Source organism: Mesoplodon densirostris, chromosome 1 (genome assembly GCF_025265405.1).
Source record: "Mesoplodon densirostris isolate mMesDen1 chromosome 1, mMesDen1 primary haplotype, whole genome shotgun sequence".
NCBI lineage: Eukaryota > Metazoa > Chordata > Mammalia > Artiodactyla > Ziphiidae > Mesoplodon > Mesoplodon densirostris.
Genome location: NC_082661.1, coordinates 34277721 through 34293512, shown reverse-complemented (window position 1 = coordinate 34293512; position 15792 = coordinate 34277721). Strand labels below are relative to the sequence as shown.

Here is a 15792-nt window from a genome sequence, read left to right as displayed (position 1 = left end):
CTCCTAGGATGTTCAATATCAACAAGGATCTTTTCTTATTCACTGAATCCCAACATCAGTGTAGTCGGAAACAAAACCTGGCACATAGTAGGCACTCAATGAGTGAATGAAGGAATTTCTGCTTAACCTTTCTTAACCCCATTGAGATACATTGGCAGCTAATAAGGCTGGCCCCTGGACACAGAGCACATCCGTGGTGACTCAGGCTCAGCTTGGTGTAATGCTGAGTACTGGGCAAGGAGCCAGAATCTTCTGATTCTCTCTCAGCTTTTACCAGTTCCAGGGCTGACCACTCACAAGCTGGATTCTTCAGCAAATCTCGTAGCAATTTAACTCAAGCTTTATGAAAAGTACGGTTAGCCATGCCAACCTATCATGGCTCCCTCACACTATGTAAGAGATTTTGTGAGATTACTTGGTAAACTCTAGCTAGACTTGCGTATGAGACACAGCAATAAAGACCTTTTGATAGGGACCAAAAGGGAAAAAGAGAAATCCATGGGAAGTGGCAGGTTTTGCTGAGCTCTAGGCCAAGCCCAAGGCTCTTCCGTGGGCTTGCACCTAAACTAAAGTTTCTGAACAAGTGCTAACCCTGAGGGAGGGAGCAGAATTCTAGGAGTGGGAGTTATCAAAGCCACAATACCCAGGGCATTGGGTGAAGAGTTATCAAGGAAAAGTACTTATCCAGTTTAGAGGCTTTTCTGGATATTTCTGGGTTGCACAATTTGTGGACAGCCCCTGGGAATGGCAGTTTATAGGCAAGATGAGGGCTTTCTGATCACCAGAAAGGAAGGAAGGAACCAAGGATTAAGTGGATGTCTCGCATAGCAGCATCCCTCAAGGGAAGACTTGGCCCAGACTCCCCTCCTTCAAGATGGGGCGATTGCCTAGATCCACCGGGAGACCCAAAAGTTTAGGCTGTACATTTCTTCACATGTATATGTTTGGATCCTCCTACCACCCCCATTGTTCCTTCATGAGCCACACCTGTTCTCTAGTGCCTTCTGGAAAATAAAGCTTCCTTCATTTTCTACAGTGATGCTCCATCTCTCTTAATATATGCTACAGCCATCGGCAATGACTTGCAGTTTCCTAAATAAGCCATGGTCTCTCTCACCCTTAGACCTTTACATAGATCTTTACATATTGCCTTTGGCAATATGGCGGACTAAGGTTCTTTGGTTTTTTTATTTTTTATTTTTTTTGGTTTCATCTCCTGGTTTATTAACTAGCCACGGGCCACATCAGTGACGTAGGTAGTCTCATTCCTCTAATATTAGTTTTAAAAGTACAATTATAACCCAGCTATGTACACCAACATATTCCTTTCCAGAGGATTCTGTGTTTTCAGGGTTACTGAGGTGTAACTTAACCAGAAGCTATGATTCCACATTGATTTCCAGATCAGAAAATGCTTTATCCCTCCAGGTCACTTTAACATCACTATCAATACACATATGGTAAAAGCAAGTTGCTTTTGCAAAAAGTTTAGTCATCCCAATGTCAATCTCCTGGTGTTTGGTACTGCTTGTAGAAAATGTTACCATTTGGGAGAAGCTGGGGGAAGGGTACACAGGATGTCTCTGTTATTTTTCCAGTTTCCTCTGAGACTACAATTTAAAAATCAATTTAAAAAATGTTACTCATGGAATAGAGGATAAACATTTCAGTTCAAATTTTAAAACGAAAATCTGAAAATTCTTAGGAGAGCTTGGGAGTCACCTAACAACTGTGATACCTCAGTCAGGGGAAGGGTGAAGCCCAGTGAACAAAGGCTTATTTCCTTCTAAAGCACCTTACTAACTCTGGCAGTGCTAAACATGACATGGCATGTCGTTCTGCTCTCCCCAACTCCTAGACCAAGGAGGCTCTGAATTAGCGTCAGCTCACAATCAACAGGTGAGAGGGAGGCCCCCGATTTTGTGAAAACGCAGGGAGAGAGCAGTGCAAATAATTTATTTCTGTCACTCGACGTTTGAGGCTCACTCGCACCAACTGCACAATCCCGGGCCAACAGTCTGCCAGGGCTCAGAGCTCGATTGGGACCCAGGCTGGTCTGGGTTTCATCTCGTGACTTCCGACGGCACCAGCGGGTCGGCCTGGCTCAGGGCGAGCTGGTCCTTCTCCTTCTGCAAGACCTGCTCCTCCCACAGCGCCTGGTCCACCTGATCGTCGGTGAGCACCACGGGCTTGTACTTCTCGTGGAAGAGCCGCTCGTTGGCCTCCCAGTGTAGCTGGTGGGGCCCAACGGCGCGCAGATGTGCTGGCAGGTGCAGGAACTCGTCGTCGTTGATGTCGCAGTCGCGCATCAGGGCCCCCAGCACCCACCAGCGGCCCACAAAGCCCACATCCAGGATCCGGTCCAGGAAGTCGACCCAGCCGGGCTGCAGGTAGCGGCAGCGGGCCTGGCAGAGGCTGGCCTGGGCGTCGAAGGGCGCCTCGTACACCAGCAAGCAGAAGCCCGGGCTCACGTGGCGCAGGCAGCCGCGGCCCCGCAGCCAGAGCAGCAAGTTGCACGAACGTCTCCGAGTCGCGGTTGCGCGTGGCGGTGCGCCAGCAGCAGGAGGGTCCCTGTCGCGTGGAGCAGCCCTCCTCAAAGGCCGCCGCGCCGCCCAGCAGCCCCCTGTACACGGCCGCCCGCACGGGTCCCCGCAGGCTTCAGCATAGTCCTGGAGCAGCGCGCCCACGCGCCAGGCTTTGAGGCCGCAGCGTCACCAGTCTCAACGCGGCTTCGGGGCCAAAAGGGACTAAGGTTCTTTGGAACCACTAACCCCACAAGCACCCGAGGCCCTGTTTCCCCCATTGACAAAACTTTTGAGGAGACTGTAATTCCCATGCAAATGATATAGAGATAGACAGCAAGGGTGAAGAGAGCTGCTGTGTGCTGTGATAGTATATGCCCCTCGTGGAATTTATTAAAGGCTCTGAGAAGTCCTGCAGTTAAAATAGAAAAAAAGAAAGCTTGTTTAACTTTGTTTAACCCAGTATGTCTCAAAATTATTAACCAAGGAACGGTGTTTTGCATAAATTCAGTGTTACACACTTTGGAAAATACCCGTTTAAAGCATGGGAACATTCTTGTGAATTTATAAGAAGGAAAGGAGAGGGCACTTTTGAGTTTCTATGTGCTCCATTCTAATGTAGTGATTGACGTGATGGTTCCAGGCTGAACAAAGAAGGGAACTGTCCATGCTCAAGGGTCAAATCCTTACCTTTGGAGTTTGAAGAGTTCATTTTATCAGATCACTGCAAGTAAGCAAGCACAAGAAATTGATTTATACTAACTGAAATCACTTGAGATGCATCTAAAATCCAGAATGACAATGTGATATTCTGTCACTACATGAGGTTATATGCTGAGTGATCAAGAACCCGAGCTCTGAAGTCAAAAAGACCCTGATTCAGACCCCAGCTTCCTAGCTTACTATTTATGTGACCTTATGTGAGCCTTACATAATAATGCTATCTACCTCCTAAATTAATCCATATAAAGTACTGAACTCGGTTATCAGGGAAATAGAACTTGAAGACACTGTGTCTCACAGTAAATTTTGTTAGGCTGTTAGAGTGTCTAGAGATACAACCCTATTCCACTGTAGAATAACTATTAACTGGAGAACATGGGGCTGAGAGCAAACACTGACTGTAAATGAGATTGATAATTATATTCACCAGAAATTTTCTAAAAATTTTTTCACAAGAGAAGAACTACGGTTGCCTGTGTGATTAATGAACTTTGCTCCACAAATAATGAGGAATGATCAGGGGTCACAGAGCTCCTGGGTCTTTAATCCATCATAGAGTTGCCCATGTTGCAGAGAGGGAGATCTGATGGTGACTTACAGCTGAGAGTTGGGGCAACGTGGCCTGAGAATAGGAAAGAGGAGATTAAAGGGGAGCTCAGCAAGAATGAGAGAAAGCGGGAGGTATTTTTAACAGCTGCTGTTTAAATGTGGAACTTGAAGGACACAAAATATGTCCCAAAAAGATTTCTGGGATGTTTCTTTGTGGTGCATGATACAAAATCCCTGAGTAATCCTGCTTTAAGGAAACCTACACTAAAGGTCTACATTATGTTTCAAGGTTTCTAACCTCAGATTTGTGTTTCCTTTGAGTGTGATGCCGTGCTTATATTGAGACACATGGGGCCACTATATTTATTTGAGTTACACCTACCAGGCTTCTTTTTCTTCTTTTATTCAAATTTGTTTAGGTCTCCTTTATTGCTATTTCCCACAAATCACTAGATTCTTCTTCATTCATTGTAACATCATGTGATTCATGTCTCAAGATACATTGTGATTTACAATATATCATCTTATGTTATTTACATATTTTATTACATTATCTCTTCTCTTGCATATTAGATAAGCAACTGTTTCATAAGATTTGGGAGTTACTTTTATTTCCTTCACAGAGTACTATGCTTTGAAATCATGTCACTTTTATTTCCTTCACAGAGTGCTATGCTTTGAAATCATGTCTTAGAGCTGGTTAATTCTGGGAAGACTTCCTATATATGGTTAATTCCACTGTACATAAATTATCAGTGTCAGAAACTGCAATCTGCCTCTGTCATCATTCAGGCTACATACTGACTCAATTTGGGGGAAATCTGGTCACTTTCTCAACCATTCAGCAAGTTGGAGAGTGAAGCCACGTAGGCTTGATTTGAGTACCTGACTTATTTTAATTATTTTCAAATATGAGCTTAGAGAGAACCAAATATGATTTTGTATTCCAAATCAACACTGTGATCTAAGAACGAGGAGCTCCCAGGACAGACCTGGTTTCCATTTTTCTGTTCCATCCACATCCATATTGGTTAATTAATTTGAAGAGACTGCATGGCCCGATTTTTGGATCAGAAGATATGGTCGCCATACTCACAGAGGAAGGAATCAGGGAAAGTAGACTCCCCTTTAGGGAAGGTACGTAATGAAGGGTAAGGCTAGTTGGAGTTTAAGGGATAAGGGAAGTTTTACTGGTTTGTATTTAAGGATAAGGGAGACTAATATCTGTGTAGGCAAAGAAGAGTCAGTGGGAAGAAAGGGATTGAAGGTGGAGATATCCACTGAGGCAAAGTATTTGTGCTAAGGGAATAATTTTGAGCCTCTGAATGAATGTCTTTGGTACTTCTATCTAATGCACTCATTAACTTCCCTCTCGCTACCACCTTCTTATTACCAGTTGTGGAGCAGGGAATGAGATTTATTTATTTGATTTATTTAGATACATCTCATTACCTGTTTCTTCCTTACTTGTATAGGTGATTCTGTCCCTGCACACCTCCAGGTAAATCTCAGTGGAATCATAGTCTTTGAGGGCTGAATGTTGGCAGAGCAGACTGTGAAGTTTTGAAGCCTGGTGTGCAGAGGGTCCCTGGGTCTCCTGCGTGTTCAGACATAGGGTGCATATGCCTATATGTGTACAGGCCTCCTCCCCCTACTGCCTTCTTCCCTCTTCCATTTCAATTGCTATGTCCACGCCCGCCCGCATTTCTTTTCATGGTGATGGTTAGTCCCGGAGGATGAGGAAGCAAATGGTACATTTTACTTCACTGCTACTCTGCAGTGTCACAGTGAACTGGTTAGGGAATGGTGTGCTAGATCAGTTCTGCTTCTGAAAATAGGAAACTAAGCCTTCCCCTACCCCCAAGGAGTGGGAGGGGGCAGGCAGGAGAGATATCAGAAAGGTCTCCAAAACAGGAGAGATAGTATAGAACTATTCACCAAGCAGAAACTTCAGTTGAGAAACCTATGAAATTTTGAATGGCTCTCAGGTAAATATCTGTTGTAGGGGATACCAGCCTTGGTGTAACAGTGACTTTTGTTGCTTTATTTCAGAACGCCAACTAGGCACCTCTATGGCCAATTCCAGTGCCCTCCCTTCAAGTTCAGCTGGGATCAGCAAGGAACTGATTGATCTGCAGCCCCTCATCCAGTTCCCAGAGGAAGTTGCCAGCATCCTGATGGAGCAGGAGCAGAATATTTACCGCAGGGTCTTGCCGGTTGACTATCTTTGCTTCTTGACCCGGGACTTGGGCACTATGGAATGCCAGAGGTCCCTGCCCTGCCTCAAAGCGTCCATCTCAGCATCCATCCTTACCTCCCAGAATGGAGAGCATAATGCCCTTGAAGACCTTGTGATGAGATTTAATGAGGTAAGAAGCCACTCTGAGATGTTTTGTAATGATTTTTAAGCAATTCTCCTTTCAGGTTTGTTTGTTACTGATATCTCATCTACCTGTCTGTCTGCCCACTTCCATGATGACTGTCTCTTTTCCAGGCAATGAGATAGACACACTGTCATCCTCCCTTTCACTTCACTCCACTCTTCAGCCTAATTGAGACCGTCTCCATCCCATACCATTACCATGTCCACAAGCCTTCTCCCTTTGGACAACCAGTATCCCCCCGCCCCATTTTCTCTATGCCCTTGCCAAAATATTCTCCCTGGGCCCATTTTCAATGATTCTCCGCCTGTTCCTACAAGTGCTTTTAAGACCAGATATCTCAATTTTGGGTTTGGCCAAGGGATCATGGGATCTGTCTAGCCCACTCTGTCTTCCACTATCAGACCGCCTCAGCAGAAATTAAACACTAATATACCTGGGTAAGGAGAGCTGGGAGGAACATGGTTGTGAGGGGCAATGAATCACCTCATTCCTGATCTCTGCATCCCATCAAGCTCCTCAGCCCCAGAAAGTCCCTCCATGGCCTCCAAGGCCTTGCCAGAGCAAGTTCTAAAGAGGACAGATGTGACCAGAGTCTGGGAACACCTAGGAAGGAGGCAGTGTAAGAGCTCTAGGCGCTCACTGGGAGGAAAAGAGCCAATGGCTGGCCACCCTGTGGCCCTGGACCAAGGATAAAGGACAGGATGGAGAGGAGGTCACCATGCTGTGCTAGGGTCACAGGATGTTCCTCTCTCAGGCTTAGAGAACACTTTCATTCCATAGCATAACCACACACCCAGACCTTTCTGTTCTATATTTTATTTCTTTTAGACTTCATTTCTTTGTCTTGAATATTAAAACACAAAATTTCAGTCTGTGTGTTTGGTGGTTGTTGGTTGGTTGAATTCCACAAATACAGTAGTTTCCTACTTTAGTCATTTAGTAAACTACCTAAATGCTAAGAGGATGCTCCCATCCTAGTTCGTATATATCTCTGATTGACAGAGGATCAATCAGCCTTTGTTACTTAAACACTTTCCAGCTATAGCAGTTCACCTTACAGCCTCCATAGCCTTCCAGTCATGACCCTGGTGATAGTTGTATCACAACAGTGATAAAGCCCAGTGGCTGGAACGTGTTAGAGGCTGAGCTCAAGCAATTCTGTATCCAGACATGCCTTGAGCATCATTCCTCAAAGGGAGATCCATTATCCATAGGAATTGCTAATATCCATCTAGCACTGTCTTACTAATTATTTAACATGTGCCACTTATTTGTTCCTCACAACAACCCTGGGAGACAGATCCTTGTCATTGACCCCGTTTTAGCAATGGGAAAACTGAGACATGAGGACATGAAGTTCTTCGCCCAAGGTCACACGGGTGGTAGGTGACAACAGTGAGACTCAAGCCCAAAGAGTCAGGTCTCAGAGCCTGGGCTTTGAACCACAACAGTATCCTGCCTCTCGCCTGTATCAGGCTCATACTGGGGGTGACGCCTGCTAAATTGCAGATTCCTGGTCCACTCCAAACTGAGTAAAACTCTCTGGGAGTCCACATGAATGCTTGTAAAACACACGACCCCCAAAGTTGCCTTTTAAAATAAATCTCCTGATGTTCTTGATTTTCCTTGCTGATAAAAACAGTGGAAAATGAAAGTTCCAGTAAACTGGGTGATTTTATTAGTGGATTTTACTGTATATCATGAATTATTTTAAACTTCCTGATCGACTCACTCAAACATCCTTAGGACCCTACCCTTGTCCTTTGTCGCTATTGTTGTTGTTTTAAATTCCACCTGAAGTTAAAAGTGATTTGCCTGAACTTTAAAAAGCTAGTTTTAAGTTAGTTTTGGAGAGGGAAAACTTGGATCTCCTCCATTTAGTACCATAACTTTGGGAATCAAAGATGAAACAGTGATTTCACTAATTCAGAATTAGTGATGATATGAACCACAGCTGGGTTAAGGCATGCTTAGGACTATCTCTGAAAATAGTTTAGCTAAGTAACTTCAAAACGTAAACAAGATTTCTGGGAAAACACCTAAACTACTTAAAAGAACAGTCTGTATTCAAGTATTCTCAAGCATCTATTTTCATACATATTATGTGTATGCCGATTAAAAAATCAGTCTAATGTAGTCATTACAGGCAGATCCCAAATGACCTACTCTAGGCAAAACTGGAAGAGCTAAATTGTAGTTGTTTTATATCCTTTCAGGTAAAAAGTCTTCATTCCATTGAAAGAGAATTCTTAAATTCAGATTTCACCTATTTAGAATAGTCTTGCCTCCAAATTAGCATGGCTTTACTCTCTGTAAAGAAAAAGAAGAAAAGGAACTAGCATTTAGGACTGGACTGGACATTGTCACTTTTTTTTCTTTTAATTTTATTGAAGTATAGTTGATTTACAATGTTGTGTTAGTTTCAGGTGTACAGCAAAGTGATTCAGTTATACATATACATATATTCATTCTTTTTTAGATTCTTTTCTCATATAGGTTATCCCAGAATATTGAGTAGAGTTCCCTGTGCTATACAATAGATCCTTGTTGCTTATCTGTCAGTGTCACATTTTTTAATCCCACTAATCCTTATGACAGTTGTGTAAGGCAGATATTATCTCTGACTCACAGGTGAAGAAAGTGAAGCTTAAACAACAAAATAAATAATGATAGTATTGGACTGTGGTCCATAGAATAAAGTAAAAATTCATGAGTCCATACTGATATAAATAAATAAGTGAATAAATAAATCAGTGGGAGGAGAGGGAGAGGTACATCTCTTACTTATAAAAGATTTCCAATTAATAAATGTAGAAGGGATGAGGGAAATGAGAAATCACCATTAGGACACCCCAGCAATAAACTGTTACAGGCGAGAACCACTGATGAATGCTAAAGTTATTGAACAAAATATGAGAAACAAGATATTTGCATAGTCTCAAAGTATCTACTCACAGAATATGTATTAATTACAAAAGGAAAAATAGAACAGTGGAGAACCCCAGTAGATACCCACCTTAAGTAAGTGCTCAAGGTCAATATGACCAGTAATAAGACATATTGATGTCTTATTACTGGTCACATCTCCTGATGTGATGCACTCAGAAGGACTAGATATAGTCTCTGTGACGTATTTGCCCCCCTAAAAAAAACAACCTAACTCTAATCATAAGAAAAAAAAACCATCAGGCAACCCCAAATTGAAAGACATTGTACTCTTCAAAAGTGTCAGGGTCATGAAAGGTAAGGAAAGACAGAGGAATCATCAAAAATTAGAGGAGACCAGGAGTCATGACAGCTAAATGCAGTTTGGGATCCTATTAGATCCTGGACTAGAAGAAGGATACTGATGGGGAAACTGGTGAAATTCTAATCAGGCATGTAGTTTAATCAGCATGAATGTATCAATGTTGATTTCCTGCTTTTGATAAAGGGACTATATTTATGAAAGATGCTAACACTGGGAGAAGCTGGGTGAGCTATGTATGGGAACTCTCTGTGTTTTTATAACTTTTCTGTAAATCTAAAACTACTTCAGAATTAAAAGGTTTAAAAAAAATAGTGAAGCTCAGAGAGGTTGAGTCACTTGTCCAAGGTCACACAGTGGCTGAATGAATCCAGATGTCTGTCTTTAAAGTCTATTCTCTTCTCGGCCAACTGCCTTGCCTCTCTACTTGTTAAATTATCAAGTTAAAGTTTGTAGTAAAACCAGAATTTCTGATTTTGAATTTAATTAGCCTTGGTCTCCTTTCCCTCTTCCCTCCCTCTCTCTACTTCTGTTCTAAACCTCCTGTGCATCTACCCTTTTTCTACTCCTACCATTTCTATTTTTATCGAATTTCCTATTACCACTCATTCATTCATTCATTCATTCATTCACTCAGACTTATTTATTGAGTGCCTACTATGCTATAACCTTTTCTTTTTTAATTGGTGTGTCACACACTCTTTTAAATAAGAAATGAGCAATATATGATGAAAATTTACAACATTATTAGCCCATACTTTGGTTCTGTCAAAATTGGATACACAAAATAAATGCACTTTCCTCAGTGGAAGTAAAATATATATTTTTTGAACATGGGAGAATCTCAGAGACAAGAGAGAGACTACTAGCTGCATTGCTAGTTGCTTAGGAGAGAAGCGAAGGCATTTGTTCAGTCATTCAGTTAACATGTTTTCAGCACTTCTCAGAAGGAGGAGACCATGGTGGATAAGCACTAAGGGAAATGAGTAACAGTCTGTGGCTGCCAGAAGCTACCAGTCTTAAATTGTTGTCAGGCATGGGCACAGATCACTCCCAAAAGAGGCAGAAAATACATGCAGTATGAGTGGCACAGACGGTGGGAGCCAAGGTGTCTAGGTGGGTGATCAGAGCTGTCTCTGCTCAGCACTGGAGTTTGTGGCTGGGCCTTGAGGGATGGCTGGGATAGAAGGGGACCATCACGGGAAAGGGAAGGAGGACATTCCAGATGAGAACACAACCAGTTCTTGTCATGAGCAAGAAAGATTCACGGCCTAAGGAGGCAGCTTGCCACTCGTTGCTAGTAAAACCTGAGCATGAGCTAGAAGTTTCCCGAATTCTAACAACTCTTTACATAATGACTTAACTGTAATGTGGGGAAAGGGGAGAAAATCCCTGATGCCTCTCAAGCAATGTTGCTTAACGTTGATTCTTAGGAAAATATGGTTAAAATGCAATTCCAAGTACAATCATGAAACAACTGAAAGTGTTTGGCTTACATTAAGGAAGGCCAGGAGATAAATCATTTAAAATCAATTTAGACTGTGGCTTGGAAGCAGTTTGTCTCCCCATTTCCCTATCTCCTGCCCAATGTCAACACTGGTGCTCACCGGAGTGACTTCTCTTTATCCTTGCAAGTAAACAGAAGCAGGTACAAGGGGCCAGCCCCCAAGCCGGTGGTAGTCAAGGGGGCACTGAGGGTGGGCTCCATCCTGCTCCACTTGGTTTAGGAGACAGGGCTTCCTGAACCCTTTTGATCTGGACACCTCTCTGTAGTCATATCCTCAACCTAAAGCTCAAAGAGCCCGTGTTCTCTCTTCCTCCCTTCAGGTTAGGCAGGCTCACTTCCTGGCCACCCACGATGTCTCTTGCTCTGACCATCTCAAATCATATTGTCCTTTTTCCCTCCTCTTTCTTCCTCTCTCCAGCCTCTACCTGTAGTCCACAATCCTTTTGATCTTACTGTTTTTTATTTCCTCTTCGAATACATTCCAGAGATATTTGTCCCTTCTAAAAGGAGACAGAGAGGCATTTTTGGTAGATAACTTTACCAAAGAGATCACACACTTTAGCACATGCATTTGAGAAGATATGAAAGGCAAATAAATATTGAGGAGCATCCTTACTCCCTTTGCGTTCATGCCCTTTTCTCGCGAAGGGCTGTGATGGAACATGGTTTGGGGAGGTGGTGTATTCTGGGATCACAGTTCTGAGTCACGAGTTCTCAAACCTTATGCCTCATCAATATAGCCTCTGCTCCTGTCCTGTTTTCACCCACTGATGATCTTTGGGGTTGGAACTCATCATGGTCTGCATCTACAGCTGGTCCTCAGGATCCGTGAACAGAGTAAATTTTCAGCTCCATAACCTAGCACTGCCCACATCACTGCCAGACACTCTTTTGTGTAGCAGTTGATTTCTCTGACTGAGGGCTGGTTTTCAGCTTCACAAGGCTATTAACAGGTTTACTTTTTCCTATGCCCTGAGAGAGCAGTTTTTCTTGTCAGGTAGGTCTTAACAAGACCAGTCTCTGGGCTCCTCTTTCAAACTAGCTGGTCCAAGGGCAGGTGATGAGGCCAAGATTGAGCCCACAGTTCTACTGGGACCCCAGAAGGCTCTGGAAGGATTCCACCTGGCTCTTTGCCCCAGGTGACCTTCCTCCACCCTCCTGTATTTGGTCAAACTAAGCAGTCATCAACCTGCTTCTCTAGCCACACAAATGTGGGCAGCCCAAAGTGACACTCAGTGCTGCTTGTTCCTTCCATCTGGTGGGTTTCACCAGATGTCAGCTCAGTAGTTTAAAGGCCACCCTCTCTATAAAGAATGCCAAGGTGCAGCTTAACTCTCTGGGAAAGAGCATAAGAATAAATAAACCATCTGACCAGAGAAGGGCTGTTTAGGCCTGTGTCCTTTCAGCCAGAATCCCTTAGGTATCTCATAAGAGATCATGATCACTTTGACAAATTCCAACATCTAAAAGTCTGTCTGGTCATAGCCAAGGAAAGACCATCTCTGCATAGTAAGGAAAAAGCATAACATATGATAATGACCAAATGTGCTCCTTTACTTGGTTTTGAATTTGTACATTTAACCATGTTAGGAAAGTTTCCTATCAAAGCTTTCCCCTCCCTATTTTATGCAGAAAGCCAAGCAAATCATCTGTTCAGGTCTGCTGTACAAACTTTTTTCCTCATGTCTGAATACCCATGAGGTAAGTTGTTAATAAAGCCCTCTCAGGGTAAGGGAAATCTCAGTTCACTTTGGAAAACCAGATTTTTCCTTGGGAAAGCACGTCTCCCTAGAGGCACACCTCTGAGAGAGAAATTGTATTCATTCCCCAGAATATTTCATGGCACATTCCCTGGTTAACAGAAATTTTAGTTCAGAAGTTTCTGGACTAAAAATATACAGTAGGCAATTAAACCACAGAGACTCAGCAGTGCAGGGCAGTGTTCTAAGAGCAAGGTTATCTGTAGGGGGCTTATCTGCCCTGGAGTCTATTGACAGCAAATCATGTTCAGTGGTTCTTGGCAATCAGCACCCACAGGATTCTACTCACTCAGCGTAACACTAAGTAAATGATGGGGCTGGAAATGAGGAGGGGCTTCACAGCACACCATCATGCACGGTGCAGTTCTGGAGTCTGCTTGCCTGGATTCTAATCCATCATCCCCCACTGTGGAACCTCAAGCCCAGTACCTAATCCCTAATCTTTAGATGAGGATGTTAATAGTACCTACTTCACATGGTTTATATAGGAAGTCAGTGATGACCTGTGTGAGGCACTTAGTGAGGACCCAAGACACTCCTGGGTTCAATGTTAGTTACAAAACGACACTAAAAATAACTGCATTTTCACAATAACTAGTGATAATAAATCCCACTTATTAATTATTATTATTATTATCCCATCACCTAATGGATGAGAAAATGGAAGCATAGAGAGGCTAAGTAAATGACCCATGGTTTCAGAGCTAGTGTTTGAACCCAGATGGTCTGACTTCCGGAGCCAATATTCTTGCTTCATCTACCTGGTGCCATTGAATCAAAAGCCATAAGAGCTCTTATTCCTCACCTTGGTCTCTTATTCTGAATGAAACCGTTTGCTTCACAACAGGATTCAAATATTCTTTACTATTTCAACACATATAACATTGTTAACCTCCTTGTTGACTCCGTGATATTGAAAATTTCCTTTGAACTGGGAGACTGTGGTCCTTGAAATTGGTAAGACAATGGTGTCACAAGGTGTCTAAGAACATTGTCCCAGAAGAGGAACAGAATAAATTGTCATTTCGCAGTACCAGGCAGAAAAGGGATTTTAGGTCTTTGGCTTTTAAAGTTTCCTTTTTGGCTTTGAGGGCTCCTTAGGTACTGGATACCTAAGAATGTTGAATGCCAAAAGAAAATTAAAAATTTTACTTTATTTCTTTAGCTTCATTTCTTGACCACATCACCTCTGCAGTCTTTTTCCTCCTCTTTTTCTGTATTTCAATTTTGCATGAAACTTACACCCCCAAAAGTGATGGCTTTTGAAATTCAAAATCGTTAGTTACATCTATACTCCTAGGAAGACTGGGAGTACAGTTTTTGTGGATTCTTTTTTTTTTGGCTGTGCTCAGAATTGGGGCAGCAGGAGAAGGCGGTGGAGAGGGGCTGCTAAGCACCTTGTGAATCAGAACCTCCATGCCTGTGTTCATTCTCTGAGCATCAAACACGATTTCCTTTAACAGTGACTTTCACTGGTCAGAAGAACGAAAGCAGTGGGCCTCAGAATATATATGTATTTTTAAACATCTTTATTGGAATAAAATTGCTTTACATTGTTGTGTTAGTTGCTGCTGTATAACAAAGTTAATCAACTATATGTATACATATATCCCTATATCTCCTCCCTCTTGCATCTCCCTCCCACCCTCCCTATCCCACCCCTCTAGGTGGTCACAAAGCACAGAGCTGATCTCCCTGTGCTATGCAGCTGCTTCCCACTAGCTATCTATTTTACGTTTGGTAGTGTATATATGTCCATGCCACTCTCTCACTTTGTCCCAGCTTACCCTTCCCCCTCTCTGTATCCTCAAGTCCATTCTCTAGGAGGTCTGCATCTTTATTCCCATCTTGCCCCTAGGTTCTTCATGACCTTTTTTTTTTTTAGATTCCATATATATGTGTTAGCATATGGTATTTGTTTCCCTCTTTCTGACTTACTTCACTCTGTATGACAGTCTCTAGGTCCATCCACCTCACTACAAATAACTCAAGTTTCGTTCCCTTTCATGGCTGAGTAATATTCCGTTGTATATATGTGCCACATCTTCTTTATCCATTCACCTGTCAGTGGACACTTAGGTTGCTTCCATGTCCTGGCTGTTGTAAATAGTGCTGCAATGAACATTGTGGTACATGACTCTTTTTGAATTACGGTTTTCTTAGGGTATATGCTCAGGAGTGGGATTGCTGGGTCATATAGTAGTTCTATTTTTAGTTTTTTAAGGAACCTCCATACTGTTCTCCATAGTGGCTATATCAATTTACACTCCCACCAACAGTGTAGGAGGGTTCCCTTTTCTCCACACCCTCTCCTGCATTTATTGTTTGTAGATTTTTTGATGATGGCCATTCTGACCGGTGTGAGGTGATACCTCATTGTAGTTTTGACTTGAATTTCTCTAATGATTAGTGATGTTGAGCATCCTTTCATGTGTTTGTTGGCAATCAGAATATTTTTAAAATATACACATGCCTGGAGCCAGTCCCCAGGAGATTCTGTGGACTCTCTGTGGATCTGTGGTGGGCCCAGAGATGTGTATTTTTTAAAAGCTCCACGAGATAATACTGATGCCACCAATGGTTGAGAATCACTACTCTAGACCATCAGACACAGAGGTATTCAAAGAAAAGAACAAAGCTCTATCCCAAAGCAAATAGGGGGGAAGTGATTCCTGTCTTTGGAACAGGAACTATTATAATAGTTGATAATTGTCCAAAGTAAATTTAAATAAATGTGATGACTTGCTTGCTTGCTTTCTCTTTCTTTCTTTACATCCTTCCTTCTTTCTTTCTGTATTTTTTTTTAATTCTTTGGTCCTAAAGGACTTGGTTTTGGAATCTTAAATATTCAAAGTATTTTGTTACTATGACAGGATATTTTTATTCTTATTTACCCTGCTTAAAGCTCACATCATGTTTTTAGGATTTAGCCAACCTAGAAAGAGAACTGCCAAAGCCATTGACCCACTGGAGGCCTGTTTTATTCTGTCGAAAGCAGGCATCAAGTTACGACTCAATCCTGGGGCTGATAGAAGTAAGAATGAGTCCAGTGGAAATTAGTAAATAGACAAGTAAGATTTTGACATACATGAGTAGTATT

General features: G+C 42.5%; 1 protein-coding gene and 1 pseudogene across 3 annotated transcripts in view; one reads left to right on the top strand and one right to left on the bottom strand.

Annotated features, from left to right (window-relative positions):
• PLCE1 (phospholipase C epsilon 1) overlaps positions 1-15792 on the top strand; it is a 310776-nt gene that overhangs the window by 173240 nt on the left and 121744 nt on the right. For all 3 annotated transcript variants that reach the window (XR_009532808.1, XM_060101840.1, XM_060101830.1), the window contains exon 4: positions 5847-6163. Coding sequence is in view for 2 of the 3 variants with exons in the window: in XM_060101840.1 (XP_059957823.1) it covers positions 5847-6163 (317 nt within the window). In the remaining variant the exon portion in view is untranslated. The remainder of the gene's footprint in view (positions 1-5846; positions 6164-15792) is intronic.
• LOC132475971 (mitochondrial import inner membrane translocase subunit Tim29-like) lies at positions 2064-4884 on the bottom strand (annotated as a pseudogene).